The sequence below is a fragment of the Lolium rigidum genome, chromosome 2 (assembly GCF_022539505.1).
Source record: "Lolium rigidum isolate FL_2022 chromosome 2, APGP_CSIRO_Lrig_0.1, whole genome shotgun sequence".
Lineage (NCBI taxonomy): Eukaryota > Viridiplantae > Streptophyta > Magnoliopsida > Poales > Poaceae > Lolium > Lolium rigidum.
Window position 1 is genome coordinate 215627897 of NC_061509.1, and position 22156 is coordinate 215650052.

General features: G+C 49.4%; 3 protein-coding genes across 3 annotated transcripts; 2 read left to right on the forward strand and 1 right to left on the reverse strand.

The window, feature by feature from the left end:
- Window positions 1-6837: 6837 nt before the first annotated feature.
- Window positions 6838-9031, forward strand: LOC124688123 (3-dehydrosphinganine reductase TSC10A). Its single transcript, XM_047221840.1, has 3 exons — window positions 6838-7439; window positions 7535-7682; window positions 8515-9031. Exons 1-3 carry the CDS (start codon window positions 6900-6902, stop codon window positions 8814-8816), a joined length of 990 nt encoding a protein of 329 aa, XP_047077796.1. The 5' UTR covers window positions 6838-6899; the 3' UTR covers window positions 8817-9031.
- A 235-nt stretch (window positions 9032-9266) lies between these two features.
- LOC124692934 (pentatricopeptide repeat-containing protein OTP51, chloroplastic) lies at window positions 9267-12412 on the forward strand. The gene is made up of 3 exons (XM_047226374.1): window positions 9267-9836; window positions 9949-11967; window positions 12076-12412. Exons 1-2 carry the CDS (start codon window positions 9339-9341, stop codon window positions 11806-11808), a joined length of 2358 nt encoding a protein of 785 aa, XP_047082330.1. The 5' UTR covers window positions 9267-9338; the 3' UTR covers window positions 11809-11967; window positions 12076-12412.
- A 911-nt stretch (window positions 12413-13323) lies between these two features.
- Window positions 13324-13947, reverse strand: LOC124688124 (trihelix transcription factor GT-3b-like). Its single transcript, XM_047221841.1, has one exon. It carries the CDS (start codon window positions 13886-13888, stop codon window positions 13421-13423), a length of 468 nt encoding a protein of 155 aa, XP_047077797.1. The 5' UTR covers window positions 13889-13947; the 3' UTR covers window positions 13324-13420.
- Between the last annotated feature and the right edge of the window lie 8209 nt (window positions 13948-22156).

Genomic DNA, 22156 nt, shown 5'->3' on the forward strand with positions numbered 1-22156 from the left:
ATTAAACTCCTTTTATGATTGCGCTACATTTATATTCGACATGATGTCAAGAATCTTGTATGAGAAATTAGTACTGTAGTTTTAAGGATGTAAAAAATGTTAGTACAACCGAATCGTTCACATACGTGCAAATATTTTTGTGTACTCATGCTGGCCACGACAGCCGCGAGGGAGGGCGCGAGTATAAGAGCAAGAACAATAGTGTAGCCGACAGCTGGCTATAACAATTTGCCACATCATCTATAGTCAATTTATAGCTAGCATGTACAATAATAAGCTAAAAATGTAGTATTTTTACAATACATGGCCCACCTTTTAGTCTCACATAGTGTCTAGGAGCACGTGCTAGAGCTGGCTATTAAATAAGAGTCTACTTCTCTTCTCTCTCCTCCAACTAAGCAAACTTATACCTGGGCAAGGAGCTGCCTGTGTCGGAGGTGCAGGGAATGGAGGAGGAGTTGAAGGGGACGAAGGTGGAGGAGTTGGGGCCGGAGGTGGATCTACTGGGGCCGGAGGAAGAGCATATGGGCGAGGAGATTCGTTCTCCAGCACCTGTGGAGGAGATCGGCCTCCGCGAGCACCTAGGAGAGGAGCTGATTGGGTCGGAGGTGCAGGGGCCGGAGGTGGAGCTGCTCGCGAGGGGGCGGAGGCGAAGGCGGAGGTGGAGGGCGATCGGCAGAGGGTAGCGATTGATTCTAAATCTGGGAAGCGTACCGATTCGGAAAGATAGAGTTGTACTTTTTACACTTTTCACCTGGTCGGAACCATCCCTTCAACATCTTACATTAAAGAACGGAGGGAGTAATATTTTATCTTTTATACTCCCTCCGAACCGGTTTAACAGGCACGCACGTAGTTCAAAAAATTACTTTGACCATTATTTTAGTCAATAAAATATAGAATATATGTTACAAAAATTATATCATTGGAAACCTCATTTGAATACGAATCTAATGGTATAAATTTTGTAGATATATAATTTATATTTAACTAGCAAAAGTGCCCGTGCGTTGCATCGGAAGAAATAAGTTCTCATATACAGTAGCCAATGTTAAGGAAATCGGTAATCGGTAACTGCTCGGTCGGCTTGGGAGCAGCGATTAATCGGAATTCGGACGATTAACTGATTTAATCGGTCGGCTATTAATCGGTGCAAAATACACAAATTAGCACTTAAAAATAGTTTATATAAGAAAAATAATAGTATATGAGCCTCTATATGCCTGGCCCTACTTGTCTAGAGCCCAAAATCTCAGAAAACATGTACTCTTCTCCTCCGTGACCTAATCTTCAAGGTCACGAGCGCATCAGGATCCACTAGCTGACGTCGTGTTCCTTCCTTCCACTTCATCTCCTCTCACCTCTGAAGTTTATCTTCTCCCACCACCTACCTAGGGTACGAGCCCTCTTACACCTCAACCACCTACCCTATTGAAGGCATCCTCGAGTTCCCGCACGAGCTCTCGTATCAGAGGTCTGGGAAACTGCGAGCAACTGGTCTAGGAGGGCAAGTAACTAGTTGGCGACAGTGGAAATCGAGCTGCTGGAGGCTGCAATCAAGCGGGAGCTTCGCAAAACCTATTTTATTTGGGAGGGGTAGCGCCTGTACTTGCAATATGCATTAAAAAATTTGTAACTTTTTTGACCAAGTGTAGTAGTTAATCGGGAACATACCTAGTAATCGGACTTTCAGTATGATTAATCGGGCTAAAGGATTAACACAAGCGATTAATGGTAATCGACACGGTCAGGCCCCTAGTAGCGATTAATCGGCCTAGTAATCGCTGAATCGGCCTAGTTTTTGAACAGTCAGTAGCAAACTATACCTAATAAGATTATATTAAAAGCTTTTCGCCACTTGTAATACCGCATACCGCTAATGATGGTGTGTGCCATCCTTAAATTTAGTACTTCCTCTTGTTCAATAGAAGTACCCTAAAAAGGAGATATATCTAGATATATATATACTCGATCTGCACAATATAAAAGTAGAGAACTGGCTGCATGAAAATAAGACGACATTGTCTGTTTTTCTCATTTTCAGCAAACAACAATCATTCAACCAAACAACGGAAGAAAGAAATAGAAATAGTACATTTGTGCCTCTGTGTTAGGCTTTTGCCGCTCAACGAAAGAGAAAACAGAAGTAGGGGCGAAAGCCGAAGTAGGATGAGTGCGATAAAAATACCCCAAATCATACCATTCAGATCTAAATCATCCCGAGAACAAGAGAAAATAGAGATAACTCCTTGATACGGTCACTGATATCAACAAAGACGGAGTCAGTGGCATCGCCTGCATAGCTGTGGAGTGGCAACGACGGCCTCGAGGGCTGAGCATACCTTCCATCCAAGATCCGCGTCGGTCAGCCCTCCACGCACCCCACTCTATGTTTCTCTCTCTCGTACCGGTTCTGATGCAAGGGATGCGCAGCAGGCGATGATTGTCGGCTCAGGGCTGGCTAACGCGGACTGTTTGGCGACACAACAAACTCTTTAGATCAGTGGCGAAGGCAGGAATAAATTTGAGGTGTGGCGGAGTCGATAAATGAAAAATACAAGACTTTGTTAATTACTTTGTTTTCTGTTCAAGAGGTGTAATTTAATTTTGTAATGTTTAATAAAATTTTGCACCCGAAGTACCCTAGCAAACGAAAATTACGTGAAGTGCAATTTCAGTCAACAACAATAAGATCTGTTTGAAATCCAAAGTGCATTTTCTCAAAATTGCTTTCACTATGTACTTGCTCTTTTTCTTCGACGCCATCTTCTTGCTCACGCTCGTTGCCTCATAGTATTGTCTTGCCAGGCCAGCGGCCTCGGCTCTCTGCTCGCTGGCGGCTGTGGTGCCTAGCCGTCTCCCCTCTAGGCTGGCCGGATCGTATACTATGTGTATCTGCGCCTATGCGCAGAGAGGCTGAAGTCTAAATAGTGACGCACAGTCCAGGCAATCAGCCAATCAGTCCTAGCCTAGCACACACTACGTATAATTAACTTATTTTTTCACAAAGAACACTCCATATACGTAGTACTTGTGCACCACTGTAGGTATGGCGGCTGCCAGACCTTGCCAGATACCTGGCTCCGCCACTGCTTTAGATCTAGAAAAGATAAGACGATGTGGTTCTCATTGTATCAGAACCGGCAGAGCAAACTCGGCCGCAACCTAGAATTTCTTTTTTACCGTCTATATTCCGCATGGGTTTAATTAGATGTGGTAAAATAGATTACTCCGTATATGATTTCTATAACCCTATGCTATTCAGATAAATTCTACGGTACGTCCTAGCTTTGGTAATGCACATTTCTATTTAGCACGGCTCATACCGTTTTTTTCTTTCTTTTGTGATTTTGTAGCTGCTGGGTGCTGGCAAAGCTTTGCAACAAAAAGGGACCGAGGAGATAAAGTTGTGACTACAGTCTTCAGCCTCGTGCACGCCGCTACGAGGAATTCCCCATTTGGAGATCCCGGGGCCGCTCTCTGCCTCGTGCGCGCAGGCGTCCGCCCTCCGCCGGCTGCAGCTTGGCTATCCCGACGGAGCTCGCTCCTTCCCTCGCCGCTTCCCCCGTCGTCGAGTTTTGGCCCAGCCTCGCCGGCTCCCCTCTTGTGCAGCAGTCGCCGCCCAATGGGCTGAGCTCCTCGTCATCGAGGCACCCCGACAGGCCGCGTCGCCGAGCCGAGGACCTTCGTCCTCGTCGCACCCAGCCGGCCCTCCTCCTCCGTCGTTCATCTCACGTGCGCGCGCACCTTACGTTCTTCCGCCGGTGCTTGCCACAGTGCCAAATCCCAATCTCACCTCTGCCTGGCGCCGTACAGCTAGGTCAGAATTTCAGTCAATTTCGGGGCAATTTCAAAGTTCTGCGCTTCACTCCACTTCTCTCCCATTGTCCATCCATGGGTAAGTTATTTGGAGACACCTTGTTGATAACCAGCCAATTTGCGTGGTATATAAACGGATGTTATTTCCTGTGCAGAACCGAGGTGGGACTAAGACCATCCACTATGTATGCCCAAAGCGATTCAAAGTTGTCTAGGAGCCGGTTCGATACATAGCAGAAAACCGATTCATTGTGTCAGATACAAGAAGCGAATCAACAATTTGATGCGGTTCAAACGAATCTTGTGTCGGGAGCAAGTGCATCGGGGCCACTTGCCGGGGAGAAAGGAAAGGAGAGAGGTAGCATTGACGGAAGAATAAAGTTGAATAAAATAAGTTTGCATGCTGCATGCAAGATGCATGGCCTCTGACAAGAAACGATTCTCACATAGCAGCAAATATAGAGCGACTCATATTTCTGACACATTTTTCTTTGAATCGACACCACGTAGTACATGGCCTAAGAGCATCTCCAGTCGCGTCCCCCAAACCGCGCCGGATTGAGCGTTTGGGGACGTGTTTCGTTCGTGCCGCGTTTGGGGGACGTCGCTCCCCAGTCGCGTCCCCCAAACAAAATTTCGCAAATTTTAAACTTAACTAGATTCGATTAGATTCGTCCAAATTTACATAGATTCGAACGAAATTTGACTAACTTTAAAACTAAACCTAATCTAGAACCGCTTGCGGCGGCCGGAGGCGTCGTAGTACTCGCTGGAAGTTGTACATCTCGTCGGTGACGACCTCCCGCTTGCCGCGCTCGTCGACGGGCTCGTCCACGGGCTCGTCCTTCACCAAGCCGCTTGGTCCTGCCTCGCCGTCGTCGGTGAGGTCCACCAGCGGCTTGCCGGAGTCGAGGATGGACATGGCGATCGCCGCGTCCGGGTCGCCCCTCCGAGCGTCCTTGTCGTCCATGGACGCCATGAACGCCGCCCGCAGCCCCGGGCGGTCCTCGGGGTCGTCGCTGCTGGCGATGAGCCGCTGCTGCCGCTCGTACTCCGCCAGCAGCGCCGCCTGCGACGCTTCCTCCGGCTCCTCCTTCACCTCCGGCTTCGGGATGAGGAGGGCGCTGCCGCGCCTCCCTTGCTGCCGCCCGCTGCCGTTGCCGCCACGCCTTGTGTTGACGGGCGTCGCCGGCTCCTCCTTGACCTCCCGTTTGGGGACGGTGTAGGGCGCCGACCGGTACGACGAGGACGGCGTCGATCGCGCCGGTCCCGAGGAAGAAGAGTGCGAGGAGGACGAGTACGTCGTCCTCCTCGGCTGCCATTGAGGAGACGGCGGCGGCGACGACGGCATCTCCAGCCGCGGAGCGCCGTTGCGGATGCCGCGGATGACGTTCTCGAGGGTGCGCCCCGGAACGCCCCGGAACAGGGCGCGACCGTCCTTGTTCCAGCTGTTGGGGCCGCCGACGAGCCCGTCGGTGCTGTGCATCTCGACGTCGTACTTGGCCTTGAAGTACGTCGTCCACCGAGCGTCGTTGTTCTCGACCGCCCACGTCGGATCCCTCCGCTCCTCCGCGGTGAGTTGAGCCCGCCGGGCCATGACGGCGTCCCACCATTGGTCCGTGCGCGGCTCGGCGGCGGCGGAACGCCAATGCCGTTCACGGCCATCCTCCGGCCGCCGGCCGCTTGGCGGCCGCATGTCCGGCGGGACCGGATACCGGCGCGGTACAGCGCCCACGCCTCCGCCACGGTGAGGCTGCCGCGTCCGGCCGTTCGCCGCGGCGATCTTGCGGGAGGACGACATTTTTTGAGCGGCGAGGAGAGGATCCGGGAGGGAGGCGGCGGCGACGAGAAGGATGAGCGGCGCTAACCGCAGGGCGCCTTAAAACAGCGGCGGCGGCCGGGTGGTTGCACGCAATAACTCCGGCGCGGACGGCCACGCGGCCATGCACGATGAGACGCGTCCTCGCGTCGCCCGGGAAAACAGGGACGCCATTAACGTCGCTTGACCAAAGGTAGGCGACGGGGTTTTAGCCTTCCGTGCCGCCGACGGGTCGGCCCCGCGTCGGTTGGCCTCGCTTTCGTTATGTCCGGCGTCCCGGAGCGTCCCCGTGGGACGGGGACGGGCTCGGGCGCCGGACACCGTATCGGGCCGCGCCGGACAAAAATGGGCTTTGGGGGACGCGGCTGGAACGCTTTTTTTGTCCGGCGCGCCCCAAATCGCTTTGGGGGACGGTTTGGGGGACGCGACTGGAGATGCTCTAAAAACAAGAATAAAAAGACACGATGAAGCGAGACCGAATCGAACCGTGCGTTCCGTGGTCAGAAATTGGCCTGTTCAGCCGGCCCACATCAAGCAAAGCTACCCGCTGTTTGCCCGGGGGAGAAGAAAAGAAGAGGATGGAACGGTTACATGGCATTGGTGCGTATTATGTAAATTGGTGGGAGGGCAAAACGGTCCAATGAAAAGTTGGACGAAAATTTTGACAGAAACCTTAGCTCCTTTATTATTAGGTATAGATTGACCAATTCAACGGTCAAACTTTATCTTAAATCGCGTGCGCGCCTGTTAAACCGATCCGGAGGAAGTAGCTAACTCTGTATCTTATTGGAATTGCTCTAAGTATAAGTATTGAAACTTAACTGTTTGGTCCAAGTATTCAGTAGCACAAATCAAGGAAAAAACAGGCGGTTAAAATTTGATCCGTAGGCGGCGCCGCCGCTAGAAAAATCGCTGTAGCTCATCTCCATCGACATAGCGGCCGGCAAAGTCGCTTCAGCACACACACGGGGACGGGTGGACCGCCTCCCTGTCAGATCTGCCCTTCCCGCCGGCCGCCGGCCTCTCCAACCTCGCACCCAATCTACTCTCTCCTCTCCTCCTATATTCCGATACGCGCGAGGTGAGTGTTCTCCCTCGTCTCCACGACTCACGGCCGCCGTACCAGATCTGAACCAGGGCGGCGGCAGCCGCTCCTCCCTCCATCGCCGCTCGCTGCTCCGCTCCGCTCCACTCCGCCGCAGCACCTCAACCACCTCTTCGCCCCACCACCCCAAAAAACCCAAGCCCCAGCGACCGCGCCATGGCCGCCGAGCTCCTACTCCTGCTCCTCCTCGCCCTGGTCCCACCCATCGCCCTCCTCGCCGCGCTCGCCTTCCTGGCGCGGCCCCGCGGCGCGCGGGTCCCGCTCAGGGGCCGGCACGTCTTCATCACGGGCGGGTCCAGCGGCATCGGGCTGGCCCTGGCCACGGCCGCCGCCAGGGAGGGCGCGCGGGTCTCCATCCTCGCGCGCGACGCCGCGCGGCTCGAGGCCGCGCGCGCCGCCATCAGGGCCGCCACGGGCCAGGACGTCGCGGTCCACGCGGCCGACGTCCGGGACGCCGCCGCCGTGGCGCGCGCGCTCGGGGAGGCCGGCGCCGTCGACGTGCTCGTCTGCAACCACGGCGTGTTCGTCGCCAAGGAGCTCGAGGAGCAGGACATGGAGGAGGTCAGGTGGATGGTGGACATCAACCTCATCGGCACCTTCCACCTCGTCAAGGCCGCGCTCCCCGCCATGAAGGCGCGCACCCGCGAGACGGGCCTCCCGGCGTCCATCGCCATCATGTCGTCGCAGGCTGGCCAGGTAGACACTGGTTACTTTGCCGTCGATGCAGCTCAAGTGTTCGATGTAATGTTAGCATGTGTTGAGACGAATCGCTGGTGACATCCTTGCTGTAGGTTGGCGTTTACGGGTACACGGCTTACTCTGCGAGCAAGTTTGCGCTAACTGGACTGGGCGAGTCGCTGCAGCATGAGGTCATTTCGGACAATATTCACGTCTCGTTGATTTTCCCTCCTGACACGGATACACCGGGTCTTGTTGAGGGTATGTGTCGACCGTAAATGTTCTTAGTGATTGCTATACTGGCTAACTAATTGCTTAAATACTGGTTTTCTTTCCTGTTTGATATTTGTATGATATACTAGCTAACCAAATGATTAATAGATGCTCAAAATAATTAAATGATTTCTCATATCTGAAGATTGGTAACATGAGAAATTATTACGCCCTCCAATTCATTTAATTGACTCAGATTTAGGACAAAGTTGTACTAAATCCGAGTCAATTAAAAGGCATTGGACTTCGGAGGGAGTAGCTTATTGAGATACTGTCTTCAATCCTCAAACTTTTAAGCTTATGGAGTGATGAAAATTCATGTTATACACAGGTTTACTTCAAGGATCAAGTGCTCTATAAAACTGAAACCACTTGATTAGTCACACTTGCCGGTACAATAATCTTGTCCAAGTGATGAACTCTTACATTATACTTAAGTTCACTGCTATGTACCTTACCTTGTATGGTTGATGTGTCATGTGTTTCTTAGTATGATTCTTGCAAGCTGCAATGGTACTGATGGGAAATATACTCCATTTTATCTTCATTACCACTTGCAACAGAATGTTTTTTTTCCTGTGAAAATGGTTCTCAAGAGGCTCTTATTTTTCCATCAACAAAACTATCAAATATGGTTGTGGTATTCCATTGTGGAATACTTGAGCAGTTATGGGCACTAATAGTGTAAAACAATCATTTCCTACCCAGTCTCTCTGAAAACGAAAAAAATGAACTATCAGTACCAATTCATATAGTGAAACAGAACTAATAATTTCTCACTCAGTCACTCACATTAGTATTGTTCTCTTACTGTTTGCAGAGCAAAAAAGTAGGCCAGAGGTTACCAACATTATAGCAGGATCATCTGCTGGAATGAAGGCTGATGATGTCGCTAAGAAGGCTTTGAACGGCATCAAATCTGGAAGGTTTATCGTGCCCTGCAATTTTGAGGGAGCAATGTTGGCTATAGCCACTTCTGGTCTGACCCCCCAGAGTTCACCGTTAATTTCATTCCTGGAGGTGATCGGTGCTGGACCTATGAGATTTCTAGGACTGTGTTTCCAGTTCAATTGGTTCTCTATTATTGAGAACTGGTACGCCAAGAACAAGAAGCATGCATGAAAACCAAGCCAATCCTAGGATCCGTAGATTTACTGGAGTTTACAGTGTAGCACAAATGAGTTTTTTTTATTTAGATAAAAGATGGGCGGAATATAGCACTAATGAGTTACCTTTTTACTAGCCCCTGAAATGAATGTACAATGGGGATAAACTGGAGATTTCTCCCTTCTTTTCAGCAATAAATCACAGCACGGCACTAATATTTTGGGTGATGATTTTATCCATCCAAAATTAGTTTTGCTAACTTTATTGTACAGACAACAAGTTAAAATTTATATTGTAGCTATGTCTTATTTTTTCTGTAAGATTCTTGTTTCATATATCAGCAAGGCTAAGATATGTCTATTAGTGCTGATTTTTCAGTGCTGATTTATTCAGTGCCATTTCTGTGTATCAACACTTCGGCCTGCTTTGGGGACCAATCCAGGCCTCCCGAGACACCCGGCAGAGACGATTAGGTAGCCCGTGCTCGAGTAAGATAGAAGCAGCGCAGCTCTTCCGGTGCTCGCCATCGATTCACCCATGGCGTCCACCACTTACTGCGCCACTCCATCTCCATCACTGCGATGCTCTGCCATCCTCTTCCCCACCTCGGCTTCTCCCTCTCCCTTCCTCCGTTTCGCCGTCCATCCGCTCCTCCCCCGCCGCCTCGCCATATCCACACCAAGAATTCGAATTCCCCAGGTAGCGTCGGCGCTGGAGTCCCTTGTGCAGGAGTCTGACGACGAGGACGAGGATGATGAGGAGGACGGGGCTGGCATGTTCAAGGAGGAGGCCTGGGCGGCGGCCGACGAGAGGGACGCGGTGAGGTCGCCGGACCTGGATGTGCCCGAGCTGGAGGAGCTGCCCGAGCAGTGGCGCCGCTCCAGGATTGCCTGGCTCTGCAAGGAGCTCCCGGCCTACAAGCACTCCACCTTCACCCGCATCCTCAACGCCCAGCGCAAGTGGATCACCCAGGACGACGCCACCTACATCGCCGTCCATTGCCTCCGCATCCGCAACAATGATGCCGCATACCGGGTCAGTTCCCTCGCAGCCTTTCCTGCTCATGAAGTGTTCGACGTATTGCCTGTAGTTGTAAATACACGACATGCCGATGGATAACTGATGGATACTCGTTGGCTGGTTTCAGGTGTTCAGCTGGATGGAGCGGCAGCACTGGTACCGCTTCAACTTCGCGCTCGTCACAAGGGTGGCAGATTTTCTCGGCAGGGAAGGCAAGGTCGAGAAATGCCGGGAGATGCTCGAGGCGATGGTCAAGCAGGGCCGCGTGCCTGCCGAGTCCACCTTCCACATATTGACCATTGCGTACCTCAGCACGCCCCAGGGACGTGGCCTTGAACACGCTTGCACTATCTACAACCAGATGATACAGATGGGCGGCTACAAGCCCCGCCTCAGCCTTCACAACTCCCTGTTCCGTGCGCTTGTGAGCAAGACAGGAGGGGCTGCGAAGCACAACCTCAGGCAGGCTGAGTTTGTTTACCACAATATTGTCACCACCAATCTTGAGGTGCACAAGGAGGTCTATGCTGGCCTCATCTGGCTTCACAGCTACCAAGATGTCATTGATAGAGAGAGGATCGCAGCTCTTAGGAAGGAAATGAAGCGGGCTGGATTTGATGAGAGTGTTGATGTGCTGGTGTCAGTGATGAGGGCCTTTTCCAAAGAAGGGAGGGTTCAAGAAACAGAGGCAACTTGGCGTGAAATTCTTCAGAGGGGTTCGGAGATTCCTGCTCAGGCCTATGTCTGCCGAATGGAGGCTTATGCACGAAGTGGTGAGCGTATGAAATCGCTGGATATATTCAGGGAAATGAAGAGGCAAAGCATACCCCCAAATGTTGCCACGTATCATAAGATAATTGAGATAATGGCGAGCGCTAAGGAGGTTGATGTCGCGGAACAACTTATGGATGAATTTGCGGAGAGCCACATGAAGCATCTGATGCCAGCATTTCTCAGCCTGATGTACATGTACTTGGATCTTGATATGCATGAGAAACTAGAACTAGCATTCTCAAAATGCCTTGCTAGGTGCCGGCCAAATAGAATCTTGTACACCATCTATCTGGAATCGTTGGTGAGGGCTGGAAATGTCGAGAAGGCTGAGGAGGTCTTTGATGAAATGCACAAAAAAGGGACGATAGGTACCAATACGAAGTCTTGCAACATCATGCTCAGAGGTTATATTTCCGCAGAAGATTATAAGAAAGCTGAAAAGGTTTATGATATGATGTGTAAAAAGAAGTATGATGTAAATGAAGAGTCATTGGAGAAACTTGAAACTGGTCTCCGTCTTGGCAAGAAACTCGCTGTGAAGCCACAATCCGTGAGCATGAAGTTGGATCAAGAGCAGCGTGAGATTTTGATTGGTTTGCTTCTGGGAGGTACACAGATTGAATCTCATGCACAAAGAGGGCCCCATATTGTCAATTTTAAGTTCCAGGAAGATTCCGATGCCCATTCGGTTTTAAGGGTGCACATTCACGAACGTTTCTTTGAATGGCTAACTCCAGCAAGCAGATCATTCGATGATGAGAGCAAGATACCTTATGAGTTCTCAACCATACCTCATCTCCATTTCGGTTTCTTTGCGGATCAGTTCTTTCTGAAAGGCCAGCCTGTTCTCCCAAAGCTTGTCCATAGGTGGTTATCTCCACGTGTTCTAGCGTATTGGTTCATGTTTGGAGGCTTCAAACTCAAATCAGGTGATATTGTTCTCAAGGTTAGCGGTGGGAATAGTGAGGGTGTTGAGAGAATTGTGAACTCCTTGCATGCACAGTCCTTACCAAGTAAAGTGAAGAGGAAAGGAAAATTCTTCTGGATAGGCTTCCAAGGGATTAATGCCGATTCTTTCTGGACAACAATAGAACCTTATGTCTTGGATGGTTTTCTGAATTTGAAAACACAGGAAAGTGGCAACACCGGTTCTGGTGAGGATCAAGATACTGATTCTGATGATGATATTCATAGCAGTGGAAGTGAAGAGTGAATACTGTGGAGTAGGAGAAGTCCATTGAATGGGGTTACTGCCGTTCTGCACCAACGTCAAGTTCTTGCTGAGTTGCTTTGAGCAGATGTACTATATATGTTGATGGCTTGGTGGTGGTAGAACTTGAAAAATCTCCATTTGGCGATTTTTGCTGATAAGGTTATTATCTGCAAACTTACACCCCCCCCCCCCTTTTTTTTTTTGGCAATGGTCTGTGACTGCTGTGAACTGACAGAACTTGTTTTGTCATTTGTGTTCCATTTTCAGGCTTCTAAAATGGAAGACTGAAGGCAATGTTCAGGAAGCAGGTTATTACAATCTGAAAGTACATCAAAAGGAAAACAGCTTCACAAGCCTACAGATCTGATCAGAGTTTTGTAACTTATACTTTTGCTTTGATGCACACTTTCGTACTACTAGTAAGTAGTAACAACACAATGCCCATATTTATCTACCTATCTCTATGTGGACACCTGCATGATACTAGAGACTAGACAGTACTAAGCAGATAAGTTGATAAGGACCTATAGTTTCGCAGATTACTCATCTTTATGTCACATGTTTTGTTGTACCAGGAGTATATACAATTAGCTCTTTCGTTTTCCACTTATGTTATCCTTTGCGAAATGCTCATGGATGTTTGGTAATGGCACGACTGAACAGTCCGTAGGGCATATATTTGTTCCATGATTTCTAGGAGACAAAACGTTTACAATTTTATGAAGACATGGCATAGCACATAACAGCATCTTATGTATCGAGTACAAAAGGAGTTCAACATTTCTAAAGATTAACCTATGCTCAGGTAAAAGACAAGTAATTAAGTAAACAAAGAATTTCTACGGATCACCTAACACTGCCATAAACTGGGCGCTGCCCTTGCTTCTGAAATCGAAGACTGAAGGCAATGTTCAGGAAGTAGGTTATTGCAATCTGAAAGTACTCCCTCCGTTCCGATAAAATTGACGTGAGCTAGGCAGAGGGAAACAGATACATACGCACAAACTCTGCGTCAATTAAACAGGACCAGAGGGAGTACATGAAAAGGAAACCAGCTGCACGAGCCTACAGATTTGATCGGAGTTTTGCAACCTATATACATTTGCTTTGATGCATTGTCTATATTTATCTACCTATCTCTATCTGGACACCTGGAATCCTGGATGATGCTAGAGACTAGACGGTACTAGGGCAGATAAGTGGATAAGGACCCATGGTTTCGCAGATTACTTGTATCTGACATGTTTTGTTGTATACATATAGTTCACTATTTTTGTTTTCCACTTCCTTAATCCGTGGCGAAATGCTGATGGTTGTTAACGAGGCGAAATGCTCATGGATATATTTGGTAATGACACAACTCAACAGTCCGTAGAGCATGTATTTGTTCCATGATGATTTCTATGAGACAAAACGTTTACAGTTTTATGAAGACATGCATATGGCAGCATCTTATGCAGCGAGTATAAAAAAAGGAGTTTTACATCCCTAAAGATTAACCTATGCTCAGGTAAAAGACAAGTAATTAAGTAAACAAAGAATTTCTACTGATCACCTAACACTGCCATGAACTACGCTACCACAGTAACAATTTTGTGCTGATCATCTCGCCCTAGAGGTTTTCGTGCAGGAGCCTGTTGAGCAGGTTGTTCAGCAGCGCGTCCCTCCTGTCTGCCCTGGCCTCCTCCCTGGCCCTCCTCTGCTCCTCGCGCTCCCGCCACGCCTGCTCCAGCATCATCCGCTCCCGCTCCAGCCGCTGCATCTCCTGCCGCCACTGCCGCTCCAAGGCCAGCCGCTCCTGCGCGTGCCGCGCCGCCGCCTCCTGCCGCTGCGCGTCCAGGCGCTGCTGCTGCTCCAGGAACTCCTGCAGCACGGCGCGGACGGAGGAGGCCGCCGCCGGGGACGCGCCGGCGGCGCTCGGCTTCTGCTGCGTGTCCTTCATCCTCCGCTTCGTTCGTGGGGGCAGGTCGTCCTCGTCGCCGGCGGAGGGCTCGGTCGCGGGTCTCTTGAGCTTCTTCTCGTCGGCGGGCGGTCCTCCTCCTGGCTCTTCTCCTCCGGGCACGAAGTGCTGCCGTTGCATGCTCCTGCCAAGACGGCGTGGTCGTCCCTCGTTCGTATCGTTCGCTCGCTCGCTCGCCGGCCTCTTTCGCTCTCTCTCACACGCGCGCCGGTCGCTCACCAATTTCACCATCAGCCGTTGCCGAGGTCGCGGGTTGATAAAGGGAGCGCGCACGCGGCTACGCGTGTTGGCGTTGGTGGGTGTGGAAGGAGTCGGGGCCAGGCTGCATGCAGCAGCCATTGGTCCTTCGTGTTCTTTGCGACGCTTCTCGATCTCGATATCCTCGCCGGTTCACACCGCCGGCTGGTGAGAACGGCTTTGCCCCTGTCCACACCGGCGACGCCACGTCATCCACATTCCCCTACGGATGAATGCCAAGCTGGACCCACGCGCCGCCTCGTGGCGTAGCTTCTCTCAGGTGCTGCTCGCATCGTTGTCCGTTGACCGGAATCTCTCCGACAGCGATGACGTGCACGCACGCGCGGCCTGTGCCCGTGACGTCCGGCGTCGGCGTTGTCAGCTAGACGTCAGACGTGCCGTGTCGGAAAAAAGGAGAAAGACTCTGTCGCCGGATAAGGTTGTGATACATGGACCCCAGTCACGACTACGTGTCCATAGTTTTTTCTTTGAAGTGAAACGTGAGCGCCCCCTTCCTGACACGTGTCACAGGCGAAAGCGAGCATAATTTCGTGCCTGGGCATAATTTCGCGCACGGGGTATAAGGTGTGATTAGTTGCTTGCAAGAAAATTACATGTTTTTATTTGATGTTGGAGCCGTATGAGGAGAGGTTGGGCTATGTTGTGCTACGTTTGATTGCAAACAATGTTACTAACGGTACTCTCAAACCTGTATGAGGGGAGAAATAAAAGCCGAACGGTAGGCCACAAAACGTGTTTCTTGGTTTCATTGATGCAACACGTAATGTTTGGCAGCTCGCATAAGTTTCGATACGGTCACCTTGCACACACAGTTGGTGAGGTTACCATCCTCGAGTCCAGAGTTTAGGGTATTACATGTGATCACACGATCACACAATCTTATGACCACATCAAATAAATGATCCAGATCACAAGAACGACGATGATCAAGTTCTTCAAGATGATGCCTTCACCATCACCTGCGATCTTTGATGAAGCTTCATTAACCTCGACATGCGGAGGCACATAGTAGCCTGACTGCTGCGATAAGAACTAGGAGTAAGCTTCTTCCGCCTCTTCCCTAGTCTTCTACCCTCTGTGGAGGTTGTTCTCGCATCCCACCACAAGAGACCCAACCTCCTTCCACGAACGGTACACTCCTCACACTCTCCCATAGTAGACCATATACCAGTTGTACTTCTACCAAGACATAGCATAATAAACATATCAAGGAACATACCATTGCAAGACAAGTAATGAACATAAGCTAAGCAATATAAGCATGCATGATCATATAGGAAAAAGCATTAAGTTTAATCTACCAGCTAGCGTGATCATACTACGATCACACTAGCTACTATGTTGTCATCCTACCACCACATTAAAAGAGGGTGTACTCCTACCACCTGCAACATCGTATGTTCAACATCATGTGAGGGGTTAGTATATACCACGTCACATAATGTATATGCCCTGCCATAATTGTCCATCAAGTTCTAGCTACTTCAAAATGTACAACCAACATCGTCATTGTCTTCATCATGAATGCATCACCACCACCCCAATACAAGGGAGCACTAGACGTAATAGTGCTTGCCCAGGAAGGTCCTGAGCTAGAGCTCCCTGTGGAACTTGGCCATCTGGACAAACCCGTTGCCCTGGGCCCTGTTGTCGAAGAGGTGGCTTAGAGCCACCATGTTCGCCTCTGCGCTGAAGGTAGGTGAGGAACCCATGACGGTGAAGTATAGGGAAGGGTGGACGTCTGGAGGGGAAGCATTGGTGATGGCCTCCGCCACCGCTTTGACAGCTTTTGTGATGAAGGTCATGTGGCCAATGTCCTCCTCAGGAAGACATACCTCTTCCTCTTCCTCGAAGCATCGGTATAAGCTACAGTTCCTGGACGAAGAGCATCACTAGCACCAACACCAGGAGAGGCTGGCTGGTAGTCATCGTCAAGCAGAACCGTATCAGAGTCCTGAGTGTCAGGGTCATCTGCTTCGGTTGTTCCCAGAGGCTCACTGGAGCGCATGGCATACCTGCCGGTGGCTAGGCCAAAGGCAAAGATCTGATGCATCTGTGAGTAGTTGGTAGTTGGCTTGTTGAGGAACTCGGCGTCCTTTAGGGGATCCTAAGACCTGGGGACAAATAGTTGGTTAGTTAGGGAAGGTTACAAGACATGCTAAGTTGTGCAAGTGAATGATTGTGCACGTGAGAGGTCAATACCAAGACATGCCTATGTAGTGGTCGTCCTCCAGGATGATAGTGTGAGTGTCCTCATCCCATCCGGCACCGCTGAGGTCTCTCATATTACTATAAATTATGCATGAACCTTGGGGAGCTTCCTTATTTTATTCAAAGCACTATATATCTCTTATCATGATATCTTTGTTTGTCCAAATTGGATCTTTTATTGCTTGCTTTATTTGTGAAAACTCTCTCCATCATGTGATTCTTATGCAATCTTTGATCCTCAATATAGTTTGACTTTCTTCAAGTTTTCATCATTGGATATGTGCATTTGATTCCACTCAAATTATGAGAAGTGCACACTTTGGGGAGGAACTCACATTATATTGGCCTTCTAAAATTTTCACCCATTTTGACAATCGATGCCAATGGGGGAGAAGTTTAGAGGGTTTTAGGGAATGGTTTTTATACTTAAGTTTGGTTTGTGCTTAAGTGTTTTGCCTCTCATGCATTCCATATTTATATGTCTTGCATGGTTATATATATATATAGTGGAAACTATCCCAAAGGTTAATCTTGACAATATATGCAATGAATTCATGTTCATCACACGTGCATACATTGTGGGGGAGTTTTCTCTATATATATTGGTTCTACTCACATCCCTTGCATTTGTTGTAGTTGTGTGAGTAGAGCCGGTTTTGGTATGGCCTAGTAGCTTTGTGTTACTTGACCATATCAAATACAACCTCTTGTATACAACTTATTCTCGGATAAGTTGCGTACTTGTTTCTAATATTCATTATATAAACCCTCTTATTGTGATTGTCATCAATTACCAAAATGGGGGAGATTGTAAGGGTACATTGCCCCTATGTGTGGTTTTGGTAATTAATGACAACCCCTATGGACTAATGTTTTCATTGAGTTTATATGAAGGAATATTCCATAGGTTCTACTTGAATTCCATGTGTTGGATTCAAGTATGGATGCCATGTAAATAAAGATACATCTTGTGTGTTGGCATCAAGATCATCGATTTGAAGACATATATGTGATATGATCAAGAAGAAGAAATGAAGATGGAGTTCTTATGTGGAACTCAATATTAGCCATGCTCTATCTTATGAGAGTATGAGAAGATACAAGATTAAGTTGGGCAAGTTCAAGATGAGCATCTCAAGTGGATAACATGCTTGAAGCTTGCTGTCCATTTGGTGATAATGGACTTGTGAAGATGTGCATCAATGGAGCTTTCCCATCATAGTTTATGGGGGAGCATTTGTGAGTCTTCACGAAGCAACATTGATCAAGTGAGGCATTCCGGCTTGTGTGGAGCTTGAAGTGTTATCATCAAGATCAAGCGGGATGCGCAAGGCAAAGGTATGACCTTTATAGGTTTTCCTTTTACCGGTCTCGAGGTGGTTGATGGGAGACCGGATTATAGGATAGATAGCCGCACTATTAAGAGGGGCTTTCGGTTGAGTAACTTGATGACATCGTCTTAGGGAGCTCAATCCTTTGCATACTTTGCATATCCTTATTGATTCTTGGTGTTTCTCTGTGTGAGGTTCTTGAGCTTGTTGCTAGCTTTACAACAAGCCCAAGTTCATCGAAAACGAAATCCGCATGCATCTTCTATTGCGTTTTCGAGTTTGGACGTCTTCACCGTTTCTTGACGGTGGGAGACTCCCTCTCTAAAATCATCTAAAATGTTCTGTGAGGAGTCTCCATATTTCCAACAAAATTGGCTTCATGTCAATCCGAGTTCGGGAGCATTAGTTATTAAAGAAAAAGGAAAAGGGGAAAAGAATAAAAAGGAAAAAGAAAAAAGGGGGAAGGGGCAGCCGGTCGGCCGACCGGCCTGCCGGGCCACGCGCCGACCCACCCGGCCGTGACCGGCCCGGGCGCCTGTGCCATCCGGGCAAAGTCCCGTGGGCTTGGCCGCCCCATCCGTCCCAGTGCAGGTCACCGACCGGCCCGCCCGGCGCCGGCCCCGGCCGAACCGGCCTCGCCGCCGACTGGGCCTCACACCGCGCGGCCCACCCGCGGCCTGCGCCCCCGCGTCGCCCAGCTTCCTGCCGCCCGTGCGGCTGCTGCTCAGCCCGGTTGCTGGGCCGGCTGGACCGGACGGGCCGCCGGACACCTCAGCGCCAAAACCGGTCAGCCGGTTTGGCAGCCGGCTGGGCCACCTTTTTGGGCCGTTTTTCCTGCGATTTTCACACAGCTTTTTCCCCAACGGTTATTTTTCTCCTTGGACTATAAATAGCCCTTCTTCCCCCTTGAGCAAGCTAGTTCTTCCATTCTCTCTCCTCCATTGTTGCATTTGAAGAACTTGCTCTCTCTCTTGTCTCCCCCCATGATTCTTGCTCATTCTTGAGGGATCTAAGAGAGGAGATCTAGATCTACACTTCCACCAATCCATTTCTCCTCTAAGTGAGGGGAACTCTTGGGATCTAGATCTTGGAGTCTTTTGTTGACTTTCCCCATTGTTCTTCCTCTCCAATCTCATCTTAGCATTTGTTGCTTGGGTGGGATTTGAGTGTGAAGGACTTGAACACCTCTAGTGTTCTTGCTTTGCATCATTGCATAGTGTTGAGCTCTCCACCATGATTAGTTCGAGTGAGAGACCGTGAGCTTGTTACTCTTGGAGGGAGACCTCCTAGTTGGCTTGGCGGTTGGTGCTCCGGTGATTTATTCAAGAAGATTGTGAAGAGGCCCGTGCTTCTCCTTCGTGGAGCTTGTGAAGTGGTTGTGGAGCTTGCCATCTCCGGAGCGGAGGAAAAGCTAACCATAAGGAAAGGGCCATTATCCTTCGTGGGTGTGGTTCGGAGAATAGGGTGAGCCTTCGTGGCGCGGGGAATCCTTCGTGGGACCTCCACTCCTCCAAACGTGACGTACCTTCTTGCAAAGGAAGGGAACACGGGAATACATCCTCGTCTCCGCGTGCCTCGGGTATTTCTATACCCGAGCTCTCTTTCCTTGTGATAGCCATCGTGCTTGAAGTACATATATCTTGCTATCACTTGTGCTACATATATCTTGTGCTTATCTTGCTTAGCTCTAGTTGCTATTGTTACACTTAGTTGAGCTTAGCATATTTAGGGTTTGTGCTTGTAAACTAAACGATAGTTTAATTCCGCATTCTTACAAGAAAAATCCGCAAGAGTTTTTAATTGCCTATTCACCCCCCCCTCTAGGCGACATCTCGATCTTTCAGTTGGTGATGACATCTATGTATTTTGGCAGTCAAAGTTTAATGGCGATTTCGTGGCCGATGTGTTGGCTGAAACTTAATGTGGAAAACTTAGAATATTATTCATAAACCCTAGACTTTGAATTCCTCTTCCTATTGTGAGTTTGAATTTATCTTTCCTAGACCAACATGTCTATTAGAACCGGCCTATTGGAAATGTTGATGTGGGCAAACTTTTCCTATATTTTTTCAATAAAGAGCATATATTAATATAGCGGAGATACCAATTACACCCGGCCTCTGCAACAACATCATGCCCTAATGATATAAAGGATGCACACATCAAAAAAAAGAGAAGAATTACAGAAAAGAAAAGTCCCGGTACAGAGATCGAAAACTTGAAACAACAACGCTGACACCACCAAGACAACACCAGCAGATTAGCTTCTCCATAAGCGATGCCTCCAAGAAGGAAACAGTGCATAAACATTATCGTCGCCCGATCATAGATCTTAGGTTTTCACCCTGAAGAAATTCCTAACTCTCAAAAAATGCCTTCAACAAGAACATTGCCAGGCACAACCAATTAAAGCCAGACCTTGGATTTTCACCCTGAAAGGTAGAACTCTGAACTTCTCCTGTGCAGTTGCCCCCACATACAAGTCGTTGTTTGAACTCACGAAGCTCCAAGACAATTTCACCTCACCACCAAGATCCGACCACCATTGCTCTTCCACCGATCTCGGCTTTTATGACCTTCTCCGCCATCACCATGGAAAGAAAATGAGCTCTATGATATTAACAGCCAGCAGAGCTTCGAAGCGCTCCCTCTGAAACCAAACGGTCAGATAAAAAACATGGGTGCGATCGACCGAAAACACCCAATCTAGCAATCTTCAGGCATGATCGCACAATGAATTTCACTGGCGGGACCTTCCGGAACACGACAATCCAGCCAACCCGGTGGGAATAAGCTTCCGACCGATCTTCACTTGGCGCGAGAGAAACCCTAGGACAACCACCTTTATTAGGCAGAACGGCAGGGCCCCTCGCTGCCGCCCGCCGATCAACCTCATCGGCGGAAGAGGAGGACGCCACCGACCACAGACCCGTCGACGAGTCGTCCACCGCCATCCACAAAACCGAAGAAGGCCACCAACGTGAGCCGCCGGAAGGAGGGAACAAGTGTGGATGTCTTCGTTGGCGTAATGTAGGTGTTGCTGGCATCTAAATATTTAGGACTTACCGGTGGAGATGCCTTAGAGCATCTCTAACAGAGCCCGAACTCGCGGCCGAAACTGAAAAAGTCCAGCGAGATTAGGGGTTCGGTTGGGAGATGGGCCAGAACGGAGCCCGAACTCGCGGCCTGGCCCGTAAAACGAGCTCGGGCCCCCGAGAAATCGAGCGGACGCCCCGTATTAAAAGGGGCCGCGGAGGGGAGTTCGGTTCGTAAACCCTACTCCCCTCCGCCGCTTTCACTCCCGCCGCCACCTGCCTCCGCACCGGCGAGCGATTCCGCCTCCTCCGACGCCACTCCACCGCTTCGGCCACCACCCCTTGATGCGCGTGGTTGACGTATTGTCTTTTCGTTCGACACGCGTCCGTTGGGAACCCCAAGAGGAAGGTGTGATGCGCACAGCGGCAAGTTTCCCTCAGTAAGAAACCAAGGTTTAATCGGACCGAGTAGGAGTCAAGAAGCACGTTGAAGGTTGATGGCGGCGAGATGTAGTGCGGCGCAACACCGGGGATTCCGGCGCCAACGTGGAACCTGCACAACACAACCAAAGTACTTTGCCCCAACGAAACGAGTGAGGTTGTCAATCTCACCGGCTTGCTGTAACAAAGGATTAACCGTATTGTGTGGAAGATGATTGTTTGCGGAGAAAACGAGTAAAACAAGTATTGCGGTAGATTGTATTTCGAGTAAAGAGAATTGGACCGGGGTCCACAGTTCACTAGAGGTGTCTCTCCCATAAGACGAACGAGCATGTTGGGTGAACAAATTACGGTTGGGCAATTGACAAATAAAGAGAGCATGACAATGCACATACATATCATGATGAGTATAGTGAGATTTAATTGGGCATTACGACAAAGTACATAGACCGCCATCCAAGCTGCATCTATGCCTAAAAAGTCCACCTTCGAGTTATCATCCGAACCCCCTCCGAGTATTAAGTTGCAAGCAACGGACAATTGCATTAAGTATGGTGCGTAATGTAATCAACAACTACATCCTTAGACATAGCATCAATGTTTTATCCCTAGTGGCAACGAGCACAACACAACCTTAGAACTTTACATCACTCGTCCCGGTGTCAATGCGGGCATGAACCCACTATCGAGCATAAGTACTCCCTCTTGGAGTTACAAGCATCTACTTGGCCGGAGCATCTACTAGTAACGGAGAGCATGCAAGATCATAAACAACACATAAGCATAACTTTGATAATCAACATAACAAGTATTCTCTATTCATCGGATCCCAACAAACGCAACATATAGAATTACGGATAGATGATCTTGATCATGTTAGGCAGCTCACAAGATCCGACAATGATAGCACAATGGGGAGAAGACAACCATCTAGCTACTGCTATGGACCCATAGTCCAGGGGTAGACTACTCACACATCACACCGGAGGCGACCATGGCGGCGTAGAGTCCTCCGGGAGATGATTCCCCTCTCCGGCAGGGTGCCGGAGGCGATCTCCTGGATCCCCGAGATGGGATCGGCGGCGACGGCGTCTCCGGAAGGTTTTCCGTAT